The 19,511-nt window shown below is 41.6% G+C and overlaps 2 protein-coding genes across 4 annotated transcripts in view; one reads left to right on the forward strand and one right to left on the reverse strand.

Moving 5' to 3' along the window:
* Positions 1 to 1,791, forward strand: part of CHCHD5 (coiled-coil-helix-coiled-coil-helix domain containing 5) — a 40,363-nt gene extending 38,572 nt beyond the window's left edge. The window contains exon 7 of the transcript XR_014473605.1: positions 1,764 to 1,791. The gene's annotated coding sequence lies outside the window, so the exon portion shown is untranslated. The remainder of the gene's footprint in view (positions 1 to 1,763) is intronic.
* Positions 1 to 19,511, reverse strand: part of LOC146075626 (LIM homeobox transcription factor 1-alpha-like) — a 52,252-nt gene that overhangs the window by 7,225 nt on the left and 25,516 nt on the right. For 2 of the 3 annotated variants that reach the window (XM_083185042.1, XM_083185043.1), the window contains exons 4-6: positions 13,490 to 13,722; positions 9,317 to 9,474; positions 7,506 to 7,583 (exon numbers count right to left, since the gene is read on the reverse strand). In XM_083185042.1, coding sequence (XP_083041168.1) covers positions 7,506 to 7,583; positions 9,317 to 9,474; positions 13,490 to 13,722 — 469 coding nt within the window. The remainder of the gene's footprint in view (positions 1 to 7,505; positions 7,584 to 9,316; positions 9,475 to 13,489; positions 13,723 to 19,511) is intronic. The other variant, XM_083185044.1, reaches the window with a different exon arrangement.

Below are 19,511 nucleotides of genomic sequence, written 5' to 3' on the forward strand. Positions count from 1 at the left end.
CCTTTATCACTCTTTATAACTCTCCACTTTATTACTTGTTAAGGCTGAATACATTTGGGGCCTTATTCAGATCTGATCGCAGTACAAATTTGTTCGGAAAATGGGCAAAACCATGTGCACTGCAGGTGGGGCAGATGTAACATGTATAGAGAGAGTTAGATTAGTGCGAGTTATTTTGTTTCTGTGCAGGGTAAATACTGGCTGCATTATTTTTACACTGCAATTTAGATTTCAGTTTCAGCACACCCCACCTAAATTTAACTCTCTTTGCACAGGTTACATCTGCCCCACCTGCAGTGCACATGGTCTTGCCCATTTTCCAAACAAATTTGTACTGAGCTCAGATCTGAATAAGGCCCTTGGTCCATAAAATGGTGAAGCAGCTCGTACTGAATCAATATAATTAAATATGTCGATAGATTATCAGATGCAAGCATACATTAGTCGTCAAATAGAGTAATTACTATTATTATTGTTATTTGTGAATGATAGGATGCTACTGAGCATGTATTCAGTATGGAGACGTGGGAGGTATTCCCTCCCTGCTGCTATTTCTGACGGGGGGAAATAGCGACGGGCGCCTTACCAACAGCATTGAAGCGGCAGCTCGTCAGCACAGACCCGAGTTGAAAAGCAGTGGGGCCCGTTTTACTGAAATCGGCCTTGGATTGTCGAGATCATGGCTGGATCTCGACAATCCATGGCCGTTTTCTCAGACACACACCCTTTTCGCCAATCGGCAGGCAGGGCATTGAACCCCGCCTGCGGTTAAACTGGTGAGCGAACCAAAAACATACCGACAGTCGGGACCCGGAATGAATACCCCTCATGGTCTAAATATCAGAATTCAGATTATTGACAGTGAATGTGTCGATATAGACATAGGGGGTTATTCTGGTTGATTCGCAAGGCTGCAAATTTGCAGACTTGCGAGTCCACCAAACTCCCCCAGGCGAACGACCCCCCCCCCCCCCTCGATGTGCTGGTTCGCCCACACCAACCGTCGAAAGATGTGGTGCAGCACGCATATAAAAGTGACTTTTAAGTCACTTACATATGCTGGCACAGATATGGGCGGGCAACTGACATCTGGTGATGTCAGCTGCCCGCCCCCTGCGCCCATGGAATGCTGGGCATTCCCATATGTTAATGGGGCAGCCCGGCACCCCCCCCCCCCCCCCCCGCACATCTCCGCCCCCCACACGCCGTCATAGGTGCGTGCACCCGGCGAACCGAAAGTTTGCCGTGGGTGCACACACCCTACGTCTGCGCAGAAACGCACCATCGCTCCTCCGTGCGAATGCGCAGAGGACCGAATGGATTAGAATAACCCCCATAATGTTGACAGTCACTATGGCAACGGTGCATGTTAGGGTTAAGGCTGTGTCGACATAATCCCCATACTGACTTTAATCATGTCGACAGAACAAACCCATGTTACAGTGCTCTGCGATACCTAACAGTGGGGAAAGTTGAGCATACATAAAAAACATACATAAAAAGTAGACAATACAGATGCAAACAGGAAAACACAGAAGGGGAAGACCTACGCCTGAGCACGCTTGCATGCTAATGATAGCAGAGCAGGGTGGAGCCAAGAGTAGCGGAAGTTGTTCATATATACATTGTTTGGTTTTATTGATTGACGTGTATTCTATATATATGTCGCCATATGATTTAATATGTTAGTATAGATTTCTTTAAAAACCAATACAGCGCTGTCCACCATTATTAATTTGTTAATTTACTCCTATTCCATTTAGGGCTACAGGCAAGTTGTTCCTTAAAGTGCACTCATTTGGTTGACCGCTTAAGACAGGGCTGGGCAATTGCGGCCCTCCAGATGTTGAGGAACTACACATCCCAGGATGCTTTGCATTAGTTTTGCTATGTGGCCATGCTGAAACTGATGCAAGGCATGCTGGGATGTGTAGTTCCTCAACATCTGGAGGGCCGCAATTGCCCAGCCCTGGCTTAAGATGTGTATAAAAAGGTAGGGGCCTTATTTATGTAAACCTGGCTCTTGTACTGGACTTTTATAGTCCAGTGCATGTGGTTCACCAATGTGGTAGGTTTGTTAACAGATACATTAATGTACGGTTCAACGTTAGCATAGGGCAAAAGGTGGCCATATACTGTCAAACACATCCAATTTGGCCACTTTTCACCCAATTTGCCTTTACCACTCATGTTCCCCATTATAATTGGGTTCACTTCTGCTATTGCAGTGTACTGATAACTCATTGCGATACAATTTGCAGCTGCACCTGATGCTGAATGAAGGCGCCTGTGTCTAATAGAATTGTGTTTGACACCATAATGGTTTGAAAGGAGCCTCACATCACACATTGTACTTTCTGCCTATGAGCCTGATTCAGACCTGATTGCTACTATGCAATGTTACAGATGACTGCAAGTAGATAGCCACCACCCAGGCAGAAAACCTGTGAATGGATTGTGATTAGCCACAAATTTGTACACTTTTCCCGAACCATCAAATGTTTTTTTGCAGTCTGTGCAAATGTGAGTAGCTGTGTTCCCTCCACAAATCTGTGACTGAGACAGGTTGGAAGTGACATCTGTGATGTCACAGTCACTTTTCTCAGAAACGCCTGCATTTACAATCCATATGCATTTCTGTAGTTATTTAGGCTTGTGCATTCACAATGTGTATGGTATGCATGTGCAGTCATTGGATAAATGCTCAATTATGGAATTTGCTGATCAGCAATCAACTCTGAATCAGGCCTAAGTGCGTTACATTTATATAAATGTGTTTTTTAGGGAGTGGGGGACTGATAACTTGAATAAAGTGCCAAATGTGGGTGTGACTATAACATTGCTACACCCCCAGTATGTTGCATCCATGTCCCTGTGCCAATTCTGTTCTCCCACATATTACAAGGTATGGTTATATATTATATATTGACCTCCAAACCAAGTTCAAGTTTGCCTATGTTGTTCTACAACCGCTCACGTCTTACTAGTTTTTAAGTATGATTGAATATAGTAGGAGCTATGATGAGTGCAGTAGGTGCTATGATGAATGCAGTAGGTGCTATAATGAGTGCTGTAGGTGCTATAATGAGTGCAGTAGGTGCTATGATGAGAGCAGTAGGTGCTATGATGAGAGCAGTAGGTACTATAATGAATGCAGTAGATGCTATAATGAGTGCAGTGGGTGCTATGATGAATGCAGTAGGTGCTATAATGAGTGCAGTAGGTGCTATGATGAGTGCAGTAGGTGCTATAATGAGTGCAGTAGGTGCTATAATGAGTGCAGTAGGTGCTATAATAACTGCATTAGGTGCTATAATGAATGCAGTAGGTGCTATAATGAGTGCAGTAGGTGATATGATGAATGCAGTAGGTGCTATAATGAGTGCAGTAGGTGCTATGATGAATGCAGTAGGTGCTATAATGAGTGCAGTAGGTGATATGATGAATGCAGTAGGTGCTATATTCAGTGCAGTAGGTGCTATAATGAGTGCAGTAGGTGCTATAATGAGTGCAGTAGGTGATATGATGAATGCAGTAGGTGCTATAATGAGTGCAGTAGGTGCTATAATGAATGTAGTAGGTGCTATAATGAGTGCAGTAGGTGTTATGAGTGCAGTAGGTGCTATGATGAATGTAGTAGGTGCTATAATGAATGTAGTAGGTGCTATGATGAGTGCAGTAGGTGCTATAATGAATGCAGTAGGTGCTATAATGAGTGCCGTAGGTACTATAATGAATGCAGTAGGTGCTATAATGAGTGCAGTAGGTGTTATGAGTGCAGTAGGTGCTATGATGAGTGCAGTAGGTGCTATGATGAGTGCAGTAGGTGCTATAATGAGTGCAGTAGGTGCTATAATGAGTGCAGTAGGTGCTATAATAACTGCATTAGGTGCTATAATGAATGCAGTAGGTGCTATAATGAGTGCAGTAGGTGATATGATGAATGCAGTAGGTGCTATAATGAATGCAGTAGGTGCTATATTCAGTGCAGTAGGTGCTATAATGAGTGCAGTAGGTGCTATGATGAATGCAGTAGGTGCTATAATGAGTGCAGTAGGTGATATGATGAATGCAGTAGGTGCTATAATGAGTGCAGTAGGTGCTATAATGAATGTAGTAGGTGCTATAATGAGTGCAGTAGGTGTTATGAGTGCAGTAGGTGCTATGATGAATGTAGTAGGTGCTATGATGAATGTAGTAGGTGCTATAATGAGTGCAGTAGGTGTTATGAGTGCAGTAGGTGCTATGATGAATGCAGTAGGTGCTATAATGAGTGCAGTAGGTGCTATAATAACTGCAGTAGGTGCTATAATGAGTGCAGTAGGTGATATGATGAGTGCAGTAGGTGATATGATGAATGCAGTAGGTGCTATATTCAGTGCAGTAGGTGCTATAATGAGTGCAGTAGGTGCTATGATGAATGCAGTAGGTGCTATTATGTGTGCAGTATGTGATATGATGAATCCAGTAGGTGCTATGGTGAATGCAGTAGGTGCTATAATGAGTGCAGTAGGTGCTATGATGAGTGCAGTAGGTGCTATAATGAGTGCAGTAGGTGCTATGATGAATGCAGTAGGTGCTATAATGAGTGCAGTAGGTGATATGATGAATGCAGTAGGTGCTATAATGAGTGCAGTAGGTGCTATAATGAATGTAGTAGGTGCTATAATGAGTGCAGTAGGTGTTATGAGTGCAGTAGGTGCTATGATGAATGTAGTAGGTGCTATGATGAGTGCAGTAGGTGCTATAATGAATGCAGTAGGTGCTATAATGAGTGCCATAGGTACTATAATAAATGCAGTAGGTGCTATAATGAGTGCAGTAGGTGTTATGAGTGCAGTAGGTGCTATGATGAGTGCAGTAGGTGCTATGATGAGTGCAGTAGGTGCTATAATGAGTGCAGTAGGTGCTATAATAACTGCATTAGGTGCTATAATGAATGCAGTAGGTGCTATAATGAGTGCAGTAGGTGATATGATGAATGCAGTAGGTGCTATATTCAGTGCAGTAGGTGCTATAATGAGTGCAGTAGGTGCTATGATGAGTGCAGTAGGTGATATGATGAATGCAGTAGGTGCTATAATGAGTGCAGTAGGTGCTATAATGAATGTAGTAGGTGCTATAATGAGTGCAGTAGGTGTTATGATGAGTACAGTAGGTGCTATAATGAATGCAGTAGGTGCTATAATGAGTGCCGTAGGTACTATAATGAATGCAGTAGGTGCTATAATAAGTGCAGTAGGTGTTATGAGTGCAGTAGGTGCTATGATGAGTGCAGTAGGTGCTATGATGAGTGCAGTAGGTGCTATAATGAGTGCAGTAGGTGCTATAATGAGTGCAGTAGGTGCTATAATGAGTGCAGTAGGTGCTATAATAACTGCATTAGGTGCTATAATGAATGCAGTAGGTGCTATAATGAGTGCAGTAGGTGATATGATGAATGCAGTAGGTGCTATATTCAGTGCAGTAGGTGCTATAATGAGTGCAGTAGGTGCTATAATGAGTGCAGTAGGTGCTATAATAACTGCATTAGGTGCTATAATGAATGCAGTAGGTGCTATAATGAGTGCAGTAGGTGATATGATGAATGCAGTAGGTGCTATATTCAGTGCAGTAGGTGCTATAATGAGTGCAGTAGGTGCTATGATGAGTGCAGTAGGTGATATGATGAATGCAGTAGGTGCTATAATGAGTGCAGTAGGTAATATAATGAGTGCAGTAGGTGCTATGATGAATGCAGTAGGTGCTATAATGAGTGCAGTAGGTGCTATAATGAGTGCAGTAGGTGCTATGAATGCAGTAGGTGCTATATTCAGTGCAGTAGGTGCTATAATGAGTGCAGTAGGTGCTATAATGAGTGCAGTAGGTGCTATGATGAATGCAGTAGGTGCTATAATGAGTGCAGTAGGTGATATGATGAATGCAGTAGGTGCTATATTCAGTGCAGTAGGTGCTATAATGAGTGCAGTAGGTGCTATGATGAATGCAGTAGGTGCTATTATGTGTGCAGTATGTGATATGATGAATCCAGTAGGTGCTATGATGAATGTAGTAGGTGCTATAATGAGTGCAGTAGGTGCTATAATGAGTGCAGTAGGTGCTATGATGAATGCAGTAGGTGCTATAATGAGTGCAGTAGGTGCTATAATGAGTGCAGTAGGTGATATGATGAATGTAGGGTACTTATGTAGTATCTGGGCGCCCGATTTTAAAATCGGGTCGGAAAAATCGAATTGAATCGCATACAATCCGATGCGATTTTCCATAGGATTCAATGTTAACATAGTCCTGTTCATTTCCCCACTATCCATGTGGGCATAGAGTTGATTTTATAAAGCATGGCGAGCGCAGTGAGCCACCGTGCCCGAAGCGTGGCGAGCGGCCGCGGATTACTTAAAATGTTTTCCGCGTCCCCTCGCGGGGCTCACTGCGCTCGCCACGCTTTATAAAATCAACTCTATGCCCACTTGGATAGTGGGGAAATGAACAGGACCTTGTTAACATTGAATCCTATGCAAAATCACATCGAATCGCATCGCATGCGATGCGATTTTGCCGAAAATCGCGTCGAATTGCATCTGATTGTATGCCTTAAGTAAGTACCGAATGTAGTAGGTGCTATAATGAGTGCAGTAGGTGCATAATGAGTGCAGTAGGTGCTATGATGAATGTAGTAGTTGCTATATTGAGTGCAGTCGGTGCTATGATGAATCCAGTAGGTAATATAATGAGTGCAGTAGGTGCTATGATGAGTGCAGTTGGTGCTATAATGAGTGCAGTAGGTGCTATGATGAATGCAGTTGGTGCTATAATGAGTGCAGTAGGTGCTATGATGAATGCAGTTGGTAATATAATGAGTGCAGAAGGTGCTATGATGAGTGCAGTTGGTGCTATAATGAGTGCAGTAGGTGCTATGATGAATGCAGTTGGTAATATAATGAGTGCAGTAGGTGCTATGATGAATGTAGTAGGTGCTATAATGAGTGCTGTAGGTGCTATGATGAGTGCATTAGGTGCTATGATGAGTGCAGTAGGTGCTATAATGAGTGCAGTAGGTGCTATGATGAATGTAGTAGGTGCTATAATGAGTGCAGTAGGTGCTATGATGAGTGCAGTAAGTGCTATGATGAATGTAGTAGGTGCTATAATGAGTGCAGTAGGTGCTATGATGAGTGCAGTAAGTGCTATGATGAATGTAGTAGGTGCTATAATGAGTGCTGTAGGTGCTATGATGAGTGCAGTAAGTGCTATGATGAATGCAGTAGGTACTTGTGTACTAGTGTGCTAGTTGCTATACGCTGTATGAAATATACCTGTTGGTACTAAACCTGTACAACATTAACAATTTGTAAATTGTAAATTTACTCTAAATCATTGTTTTGATCTACATATCACTTTGGCACATGATGGGTCAGGGAAAAGGGGTAAGACTGCAATCACTGTGGGCATTGGGTGAGGCTCCATTAATGGTTTAGGAGCTTTGTACAGTACACCCGTGGCTGTACCTTTGCTCTCTGGTTCTGGAACCAAACCTGAACAACACGCACGGTCAGACCTGTTTCTGCTGCCAGTGTCTCCCTCACCTGAAAAAGAAATAAGGATTCTGTTAATATGAGATGAGAAGAAGCATGTTATTATTAAGTATAAACCCAGCGGCTGAATTCTCAAACAACATATCACACCTCGGGCTCCCTGAGTTTCTTCAAACAAATCACTACTGTATAACCTATTTCATATCGCCGTTTCACCCCCATGATTTGAACCAGGCTATGGCCCGGGAGCAACTCGGCATCCGCGATAAATCATGTCCTGTCAGCACCCGGCCTGGTGCTGACATCAGGCGGGGCGGAGAACTACAATTAATCTTTTACACTTATACCACTTTCACATCGCCGACACGTTTTAAAAACCGGTATTTAAAACGGTAATTAAAACGGGTCAGAGCCTTAACATTGCCGCAGATTACCGTTTTAAATACCGGTTTATACCCCTTTCACATCGCACTTTTAAAACGGTAAATTGCCGTTTTTTTTTCCCCTTTTTAAAACGTTTAAGCCTGCACTGTGAATGCATAGCATTGTACACATTCACATTGCACAAAAAACGGCAAGGAACCGTGTAGGACTCTGCTTTTTACACGGTTCGAAATGCCAGTTAACTTTAAACGGTAAATCGGCTGTGGTGCATTCACAGTGCAGGCTTAAACGTTTTAAAAAGGGAAAAAAACGGCAATTTACCGTTTTAAAAGTGCGATGTGAAAGGGGTATTATTCAAATAGTCTATAGTTTACCCAGTATTTACATACAACAAGCAATTTGGCACCATTCTTCAATCCTCTTGGTAGTATAAACTATGCACATATGTCTACAGACTGGCATGTATGACACAGTGGTGTAGCGCCAAATTTTGCGCCCCCCTCGTCCGTCCGTCCGTCTCCATCCCCCCTCATCCGTCTGTCCGCCCCCCCCACCCACCCCACCTCCTCTCTATCCTCTGTCTTACCTGCCCGCGTTCGTGGCCAGGAGTTGGGACCGCAGATCTACTTTGCACTCCTAGGGCTCCGAGTCCTTATGACAAAATGTCCCTCAAAAAATGGCTGCCCCCTTACAGCAGACCATTTTGAAGGATGCTAGAGGAGGCCGCTGCTGCCCCCTCTAGCATCCTAAATACTGTCTGCTGGAAGGGGGCGGCCATTTTTTGAGTGACATTTGTTATAAGGAGCTAGGAGGAGCGCTGGGACGCAGACAAAGTAGCTCCCGGCTACGAACGCGTCAGCAGTATAAGGCAGGTCAGGTTAACGTAACAATAGCTCCCGCATTATTCCCCAGCACCCACATTATTCAGCGCCTCCCCGCCACCGCGGGGTCTGTGGGGCTATTGTTACGCCACTGGTATGACAGACAATTAAAACATATAGATATTGTGATAAAGAAGCTGTGTCTGTCTAGGAGGGAGGGGGGGGGGGGAATCTGAGCATGGTTTTGCCAAAAAAAAGTATGTTCAAGTTAAATAAACAAAACAAAAAAGTAAACCCCATACGTTTATTTTCATGTTTTTTTTTTTTTTAACTTTAACATACTTTTTGACAGAACCATGCTCCGATGTCATTGGTCTCTGTATGGTTCTGTCAAACTCGCCAGCCTGGACCCGGTCTATTTGTTTTGGCATTTTTGGTCATGTTTAGGATGCGATTTGAAAAATTACTACATGTGCGTTTTCCGAAAAATAGCAACTTCTGACATTTTTTTGACTTTGCAAAATGTCATACCATTGGTTTTTCATTGTAAAATTGCATGGTCTTAGTTGGGATTTCTACCTTTCTGCATGGCTTGGAAGACACTTCAAATGATGCTTTGAACGCTCTGCGCTGCTGTGTGGTAAGTATTGTCCTTGGCCTCTTCGATCGCTTTAGATCCTTTGCCTCATCACTTCCTTTTCCATTGATATTACTCCCATCCTCGTCCTCACTTTTAACTGTTTTCACAGATGAAATGAAATGAAACATATTATCCGCATATACATGACACACTGGGACACTACTCTTAAAGGAAACATTCTTCTCTCTACTGGAGAGGTGTTTTAAACCTTCTAGTAAAGATGTTGCCCATAGCAACTACTGAACTATAACTTAATATAATGTAATAGAGCTTGTACTAGGGTCTCCAAACACATTAGTGGATGACAGAAGCCGGCAGTGTGCATCTTTTTTTATTCAAGAGGCTTTAGCTTAATGTCACACAGCCGATCTGTACAACAAGGCAGCTAGTAGTGTCCTCCTCTGGATCCACACCTACACCAATAGGTACAAACTGACTGTTGCTATGGGCAACTTCTTCACTTGGTCCTCTATAGATGTTCTGATGCATCGCCCGCTTAGTAAAAGCTGTGTCTGCTATTGTAACACCAAAAATGTGTGAGACTTGCCTGTGTCTAAGGACGCACCAATCGCTATTACAACATGCACATGTGGGCATTCCACTACTTCCACATTCAATGCACAGATGTATCCATTAAAGGGAGTTTTTAGGCCACTTGAATAAACTTGCACATTGGCGACTGCCATCAAATTGGAAATAGAGGGATCTGTGGGGGGAGTCTTATACAACAGCCAGTGTCCGTGTTTCACCTTTATTTAATATTATTTATTTCAGGTGGAATACAGGTGCCAATGGGCACTTGGTTTGCGTTCACTAGGTCCACAGCATCTAGGATGACAGTGAAAAGGTTGACCACTATTGGTTGACATGCCTAAGGTTGACACATTAAAAAGGTTGACAAGGAAGAGGTAAACATGGAAAAAGGTTGACATGAGTTTTTCGTGAATTTTTTTGTTTAAACGGACTTGTTCATACTTTACCATGCCAGTGGGCATAGAGGTAGATAATAATATGCCCGAAGCGCCATGCGAGGGGACGCGGTACACGAATACAGTGTCCATATCAACATATGTCGACATTGACACAAAAACATGAAAAACTCACAGCGACCCTTTCCTTTGTCGACCTATTGACCATGTCGACCAAATGCACATTGGACATTTTCATGTGTCAACCTTCTGCCTTTTGGCCAATAGTGGTCGACCTAGACACTGTTGAGCAATGACCCACACCGTGGGCCCTTAATGCCTAGACATGCTGTTATTGGTATGGCAGGTACCATTATGCAGAGGCAGGGTTGCTGGGATTTGCAGGCAACACGCAATCTGTAATGGAATAGAACTAAAACTAACGGTCCGTAAATTTACCCCGTAGACTCTTCGTCCACCTGATATGTGGGTCACTTTGTAGCTTTTTACCAAACAATTTTTTTTTACATGTATTTTTTTTCAACAATGGATTTTTCTTTTCATCTACTCTTTCAGAGTAGCGATGGGAAGGAGCCGTAGCCTCTCGGCCTAACCCCATTTCATCACTCCGAGGACGTGCCCTGCATCCCTAGAGATGCTCGTCTGCCCAAGGGAACCTGTGTAACTGCACTGCCTTCTCCTAAAATGACAGGAGCCGAGTGCAGCACGTAGATGGTGACACTCTCAGATGGTGACACTCATGTGAGGCCCACACACCATTAGTGACACCATTACATTGCTCTGTGTACAGTTTCTCCAATTTCTGTCAGCAGAGCTTGTCATTGGCCTCCAGAGATGTCAATAACACATTCCCATCTCACTCTGGTGGGACTCTGGACTATTCCAGACCAGCGGTTTCAAACTGTGGGTCCTGACCCCAAAGTGAGTCCCAACCTTCTCAGCATGGGGTTACGACTCCATGTTGCTGACCATCAGGCTGATGACTTTTCTAATCTCAGTCAGTGTTTCAAGGAGTCTGAAAAATCTGTGTAATTGTCTGTTATTTTTAGACTCCTCCCATCATTTTGTGCCTCCACAATGCTGCCATGTATGTGCTGGCTGCTGACTACACATGTGATGTGATGACCTCCTGCAGTAACTTGCTGGGGAAATAGTTTGAGGTCCCCTGTTCTAGACAAATTCATAAATTGTTTCATTTTCTCTCTGTTTCTTAATAATGAACTTGACGGTGCTCCGGGGAATGAAAAAGCATTTAAACTAGTGTTATATTCTTCCTCTGATTCCTACTTCTCAATAACCTTTTGTCAAATGTAATTTCAATGTTCTTCCATCTTTATGATGATACTACTGTATTTTTGGAATTGCACTAACCAACTTTGGAGCATCACATAGACCTATTATTTATTGTGAAATCAATTGAAATACTTAAATATACACAGGTGGAATCCAGTCAATTTATTATTTGACATCTGAAGACAAGTGACTGCACCAGGGTTCAATTAAGTATATTAGAGCAAATGGATCAATATTATGTAATCAATTAATATTTGACAGCAGAGAATGCCTTAGCCCGTTTTATATGTGCAAGCAGTGGCGATGTCAGATGCAAATGGCCGATGTTTTCGGTCTGTGCATGCATCTGTGTAGCACTGAGCATAAGTACCAATGATTACTGCCTTAGTACATAGATTAAAATTGCACATGTACCGCTGCCTTTTAGAATTCCATTAGGCTGAGAATCAGCCATAGTATCAGCATAATACACCTGAATCAGCTCCCCATGCTTCTGGCACTTTTAGATTCTCCCTAAATGCCCACTGGGATGGTAAAGTAAGAACAAGTCGGTTTCAGCAAAAAATAAAAATCCTGAAACGCACATATCGACCTTTTTCCATGCTGGCCATTTGCATCTCAAATGTTTTCGTGTGTCGATATATTGTGTGTCAACCAATAGTGGTAGACTTAATGACCAGATGCCTTTTTTTTGCATAGTAAACTTAACCAAAATGTTTAATCCTTATAAGTGAACTCCAATATTCTCCTCATTCTCCTTCATTCAAAGGGGGTACACTTATTAAAGGCTGGTTTTACTTCTTGGACAATTTTTAGGTGATTTACTAACTGTTAGTTTAAAAATGGACTGAAAACCAACTGCAAAAAAACAATGTGCTAACTTGCTATGGGGTCTGTTTACTTGGCAAGCGATAACATTTTCTGAGATAAATTACCAACCAATAACTCTTAAATGGCTGTGCTCTAAAAAATGTCAGGGGATGACTTCATCTCTGTCCACCTTAATCCTCAGTACATCATCCCTCTATACTAAGGAGAGCCAAATTCCCAGAGGATGGCAGCTGGGTAAGTGAAGTATATTAAATTTTAAACACCTACATTTAAAAGTTATATATGTTAATTATACGTTTGCATGTGGGGGATGTCTGCCAACGGGTTTCAGGTGATGGGGTCATCCTTAGTCTAGGCGAGAATGCAAGGTGCACCCTTCACAAGGCTGAAATGAGCGGACTTCCCACAAAAAATTTAGGCCGCTGTACATCTGCTGCATCTGCTGCAACGATGACTCACACCTGCATGATCACTGTGGCTGATTAGATTGCCCCTAAGACTGTTGTTCCTATTACGCCCACTGAGGTGCTAATTGTCGATTTGTCTGTTTGTTTGACGGTTGTGTAAAAATAGCATATTATAGGTTCTAGCCTAGTTTTAGATGTAAACCAACAAACTTTAGAACAGCAAAATTGACCAACATCGAAGCTTGTTTACACCTGACACTTACAATCAACAGATAGTAAATGAGTGATTTTGACAGGCAAACATAAAATTGATGTTTGTCAATTTTAAAAATCATTCTGAAATAGACCTTATATAATTTACCCCATAGCATGGCACATTTTGGATGGAGTTTGGATTTACCTTAATTACACAGTCCTACCTTAATTACAAAGAATACTTTCTACTATAAAATATTGGGCACACGAATCTCACCACTATCCAGAGGCATATCCCCCCTGATGCCTGCAAGCCACTGACTAATATATAGTCCACAATCTCATGAACATTGGTTCTGCTGACTAAACTGCTGCCTCCACTGTGTGGAGGTTCAGAATATTGCTGTAACTGTACATATATTCTTCAGTCTTTAAGCATCTCATAACTGCAACCTACCTGATCCAGCTGGTGTCAAGCTGAACGTGCTGAGCATCTCTCTTTCCCTCTCATAGTCACTGCGACAGAGCAACTGCCCCTCCTTCAAGACAAACTCATCTCCTCTCTCCAGCCTCCGCTCGCACTCACAACAGTAAAAGCAGGCCACATGATAGACATTGTTGAGCACACGCATAATAAGTTCTGATGGCATCACTGTTTTCAGACAACTGTTACACTTGGTGGCAAATAATCTGTAAGAGAAGAATGCATAGAGAGAAGGTGATAAGTAGAAATGCACCAAGCGATACACTAGGGCAGATGTACAGTATTAAGCAGTGATAAGGAAGGAAAAGTGAGCCAGAGTAGAAGTATCATTTGCATAATATAAAATTATACAGAGCATCTGATTGGTTGCCATGGGCCACTTCTCCTCTTGCTCATTTCTCCCTTATCACCCCTTCATACATCTACCCCACAGTCACATATCATGCGATAGGAAGACCAATATATACAGTATAGTTTATAATGTGCCCGCTCTCTGCACAGGTTACATCTGCCCCCACCTGCAGTGCACATGGTTTTGTCCTTTAGCAAACTAAGGGCCTGATTCAGAAATGCTCGGTCCCCGGTGTATTTGCACTGGAGTCCAATGTTTTATGCTCTGCGCGTGCGTACATACTCACGAGGTTGTGCAGGGCCACTGTGCGGACACCTTTTTGAGGCATTCGCACGGGGGGGGGGGGGGCAGTGAACGGTGCTGTCGCATGGGGACACCCACCATTTCCTGGGCGTGCCCACAAAAATGGTGGGGGCACTCAAGAAAACGCTGGGCATCCCCATGCAAATGCCTGCCATGGGCGGGTGGCTAACATTGCATGACATCAGTGCCCGCCCCATTCTTGGAGCTGGACGCCGCAAATATAGGTCAGTCAAGACTGACCTATATTTGTGAACAGGGGGGAAATCTTTTGATGGTAGTCGCACCCGTACTCTCCTGTTGCGTATGTAATGCAGCAGGAATGTTCACGCAGCGGTGGGGGGGGGGGGGGGGCATTCGCTCACCCGGCAGGCAGCCATACATGGCTCGCTAAGCAGCAAATTTATACTACTTAGCAAGTCAAAGTGAATCAGGCACCAAATTTGCTTTGCGAGCCAACCTGAATCACCCCCTATGCATGCAGTTCATAAGATATTAGGTCAGTCACTTACAAGGCAAAACCATGCCTTGTACTTGATTGCCCCTTTAACACGTCCGAATTCGGTCAGCTTTCCACACAGCCGCCAAACTCAGGCGTCATTACATTTGCAACGCATAACCTCCTTTCGGATAAACCTGTTAAAAAAAAAAAAATTAAATAAATAACTGTTATTATATAAAATTCTATATAAAATCCAGCTAGATCTTTCTGCCATTCTGTCAGCCACATATTATCCAATAGAAAGGTGCAGAAAGAATAGACTCCTTTTAATTTCTTAACCTTACAATGTAGTTTACTATAAAAATATAAATATATGTTATGGATATTAGAAGATAGCTGTTATGTATATTGCATGTTAAAAAGATAAGTAACGAATTATCTTATAATTACCTGTTCTAAATTATTATTAGTATTATTGTTATTAATATAGAACAGTAAGATAAAGAATTGCACATATATTAAATGTGGGGCATCTGATCCCAAATACATATTATTATAGTTAAATATAGAAGAGGTAGTAGTAGTAATAATCATCTATATATATATATATATATATATATATATATATATATATATATATGTGTCTGGTGTCCGTTTGTGTGTCTACGAAACACTGCCATCTCTTGGCAGCGAGTGAAAATACACCTCTTTGTCTCTCACACATGCACAAACACAGAGGCAATCACAAGGTAGCAGACTAGCTTTCGAAGCATTTGTTTTCAACAGGCTTACTAGTAATATAATATTAGTTTAATCCTATAAATATTTCTGTAAATAAAATGGTGTCATCGGCAGGGTTGCACAATTTTGATTTATTTGGTAGCAGATTCTGTAGAGAACATATTATTCCTTAGTGCAGAGTTTCCAAAACCCTGCCGTAAAAGTCCATGTTTTAAGGATAGCTATGCTTGAGCACAGGTGACTAAATTATCACTGGAGGTTTTTTTTTTTTAACAATCTGTGATTTAAAAAATGGATAAAACCTGGACTGTTAAGTTCAATACACACTATGATTTTTGACCAATATCATTCATTATGGCCCTTTTGAACGATATTGGTCAAAATACTGTTCAGTGTGTATGCTATGAATAATGAACGATGCCCGTACCAGCGGGTTGTTCATCAAGGTCAGGGCTGGGCAACACCGGCCCCCCAGATGTTGATGAACTACACATCCCAGCATGCCTTGCATCAGTTTCAGCATGGCCACATAGCAAAACTAATGCAAAGCATCCTGGGATGTGTAGTTCATTAATATCTGGAGGGCCAGTGTTGCCCAGCCCTGATCAAGGTGGTTCGTTAACTGTGCAGTCAGCTCAATTTCGGATATCTTTCATAAAAAGCTATAGAGTCTGGCTAGATTGTCCGTCTTTCGTCAAACCGTTCAGTGTGTATACACTACATCTTTCGACCAGGACACTGGGGAAGTTCAATGGAAATTTTTCACCAATGTCTTTCACTGCATACATAGTCCAGTGTGTATGCACCATTAGTATGCCATAAGGACTGAGGTTGGGAATCACTGCGTAGTTCGTGCCAAGTTGTGTTTTGCTTTAAATATGTAATCAAACAAGTTAATCATTTTGCTACTCAATTATTGGTGACAAATCTATTGTGAACAGTTTTACCCCCTCCAAATAAGCGCTGCCTTTCCGCCAGGTGTTAGCAAACCTATAGGAATTCCCATTTCTAAAGAACCGCCTGTGATACATGGGATTCACTCTGTACTTTATATAGAATTTTAGATCTAGAACTCTAAATTAATGCATTTGAGCATAAATTTTTTTAGGAAACACATCTAAGGTATAAATAGTTTCCCGTATATTTTGTACTTTATCCTTTCCTGGAGGGGCCTGGCAGACAAATGGTTAACAGAAGGGACGCTGTCTTCCCAACTGCCTGGATGCATATATGTGCTTCCCAGCTGTAATTAGACAGCACAAGAAGCTCCCAGCTAATAAACACCGTGTCAGCCTACATTACGCCATGAGGCCTTTGTAGCGTCGGGAGCGCCTGAATAGCCTCTCTTTTTAATATAGCTGGAATCCAGTTAAGGCGATGTAATAATGTCTGGATTACCGGAGCCAGCACATAATAAATCTCTGCTGTGTAACCCTGTATCAACAGAGGAGCGCAATGAAATTATTTCAGGATTAAACACTAACAGGAATCTGACAGCAATATCTTTACTGTGTGTGTTTGTGTGTCTTTATCTCTCCATATATCATTCATCTATCTATCTATCTATCTATCTATTCTGTGAATAAGTTATCTATATTGTCTGTGAATATAATCTATCTATCTACCTATATCTGTCTATCTATCTATCTATTCTGTGAATAAGTTATCTATCTATATTGTCTGTGAATATAATATCTATCTATCTATCTATCTATATCCATCCATCCATCCATCAATCTATCTGTCTATTCTGTGAATATGTTATCTATCTATCTGTCTATCTATCTGTCTATCTATTTATCTGTCTATCTATCTGTCTATCTATCTATCTGTCTATCTATCTATCTGTCTATCTATCTATCTATCTATCTACTTATATATTCTGTGAATAAGTTATCTATCTATATTGTCAGTGACTATAATATCTATCTATCTATTTATCTATCTATCTATCTATTCTGTGAATATGTTATCTATCTATCTATTCTGTGAATATGTTATCTATCTATATTTTCGTTGAATACAATATCTATCTATCCATCCATCCATCCTTCCATCCATCCATCCATCAATCTATCTGTCTATTCTGTGAATATGTTATCTATCTGTCTATCTATCTATCTATCTATCTATTTATCTACTTATCTATTCTGTGAATAAGTTCTCTATCTATCTATATTGTCGGTGACTATAATATCTATCTATCTATTTATCTATCTATCCTCTGAGTATGTTATCTATCAATTCTGTGAATCTATCTATCTATCTATTATATGAATATGTTATCTATCTATCTACTTATCTATTCTGTGAATAAGTTCTCTATCTATCTATCTATCTATCGATCGATCTGTCTAATCTGTGAATATGTTATCTATCTATATTGTCTGTGTATATAAGCTCTCTATCTATCTGTCTGTCTGTCTGTCTGTATGTATGTCTATTCTGTGCATGCTATCTATCTATCTATCTATCCATATATCTTTTCAGTAAATATTTGTATCTATTCATCTATCTATTCTGTAATGTTATATGTCTATCAATCTATTCTGTGAATATATTTTCTATTGATCTATTTATCTATCCTGTGACTATCTACCTATCTATTCCATGTCTATCTACTGTATGCACATTTACACAGTGTGACATTGGTATTCTGGCTTTTGTTTGTAAAGGTTGCAAACTCATGACAGTGCAGTTCTGCAGTTGTATTGGTCGTTCACTTTTTCATGTTGCTTTTCCAATCAGAAACATTCCTTCTGAACCCTTATAATTGTATACACAGTATGATGCTTTTCTACCAAGCGAAGGCGCAATCTGTTAGGCACTTCAACACATTTATACTTTTCTGCATCAATATTCCCTCTGAGCTGTGAATGGGTTAAAAGAAACTATAAAGACCGTTGGATCAAGTAAGGAATCCTAAAGGGAACATGGCTATCTTTGGAGTGGGCAATACTTTGCTGAGTACCAGACCTCCCTGCCTTTGTCACAGGAGTGTTTGAGTAAGTGACGTCCCTACGATTTTTATGAGATCTGTGACTCTGAGGCATCAGGTAATCTGATCAGACATTTGATTACATTTCAGAGCCTTGTCTTCTTTATTAAAATTTCCCAGAAACCTCAGCGGCCAGTCTTATTGCTGCTAGATGCTAATAAAAGTCTCTCCCTCTGGGACTTGCTCTAGATGAAAGAGACTCTACCACCAAAACATGCCGTCCTCTGCTAATACCACCCTAGGAGACCCATTGAAGACAATTTCAGAGCTCTCTAGTAAATAAACTGTGCTTAAAATAGTTTATAATAATGATTAATATCCCTTTGAATAGTTTTTTTTTTTTTTTTACAAATATAAAAAAAAAAAATAGAGATAGATATTGCATCATATTTAAGTTATAATCATGATGTGATCCAGGTGTCTTGCCCTGGATTTGTATATAACAATATTTCTCCTATGTGCAATTTTTACCACTAAGGGGTATATTCAATTAGTGTCCGGTGCATTCCGATGTTCATTTGTCAGCGGCCAAATCCAAATGGGCCGGCCCGGCCGGGACAGGGTGAGAGGGAGGGAGGCAGGAGGGCATCGGATAAGGGATGGAGGAGGATGCGGGAGGACGGCACCAGGTGAGCTGCTTCTGCTCACCCGGCATCAGGTGAGAGGCGACCGGAGGGAGGAGGGATGGCACCAGAAGAGCAATGGAGGGTTGAAAGTCAGATTGAGATTGTTGGAAAATGGGCCAAAACACAGTCGGATTTGGTCCCATTTCCGACAAAAGCACAAGTATTCTGACCTGTCGTAAAAAGAAAAAGTGCCCTAATTGAATAGGTCAGAATCTCTTCCGACATATTCAAGTCGGAAACTGTCGTCTTTCTGACAAGAAAGCAGTTCCGACTACATTTGAATATTCCCCTAAATCTTGACATGTATTTCTCATCATGAATGTTTGCGTTCTCACCGTTTCTGTCATGGTTTGAAGTTCATTCCTCAGTCCTTATAACTCTTTGATCTAGTGATTGCTATTTTGCAAACTGTAGTAAACCCCTTTCCTCTGTCCCTTATCTGCTCCCTCCTGTTACTACCAGAAGACCGACACTAGAATCCCGACAACAATGAGGATGCTGGTGTCGGAATACTGACTGGCAGCCAGTACAGTAAC

The sequence above is a fragment of the Crinia signifera genome, chromosome 4, assembly GCF_055691185.1.
Source record: "Crinia signifera chromosome 4, ASM5569118v1, whole genome shotgun sequence".
Taxonomy (NCBI): Eukaryota; Metazoa; Chordata; class Amphibia; order Anura; family Myobatrachidae; genus Crinia; species Crinia signifera.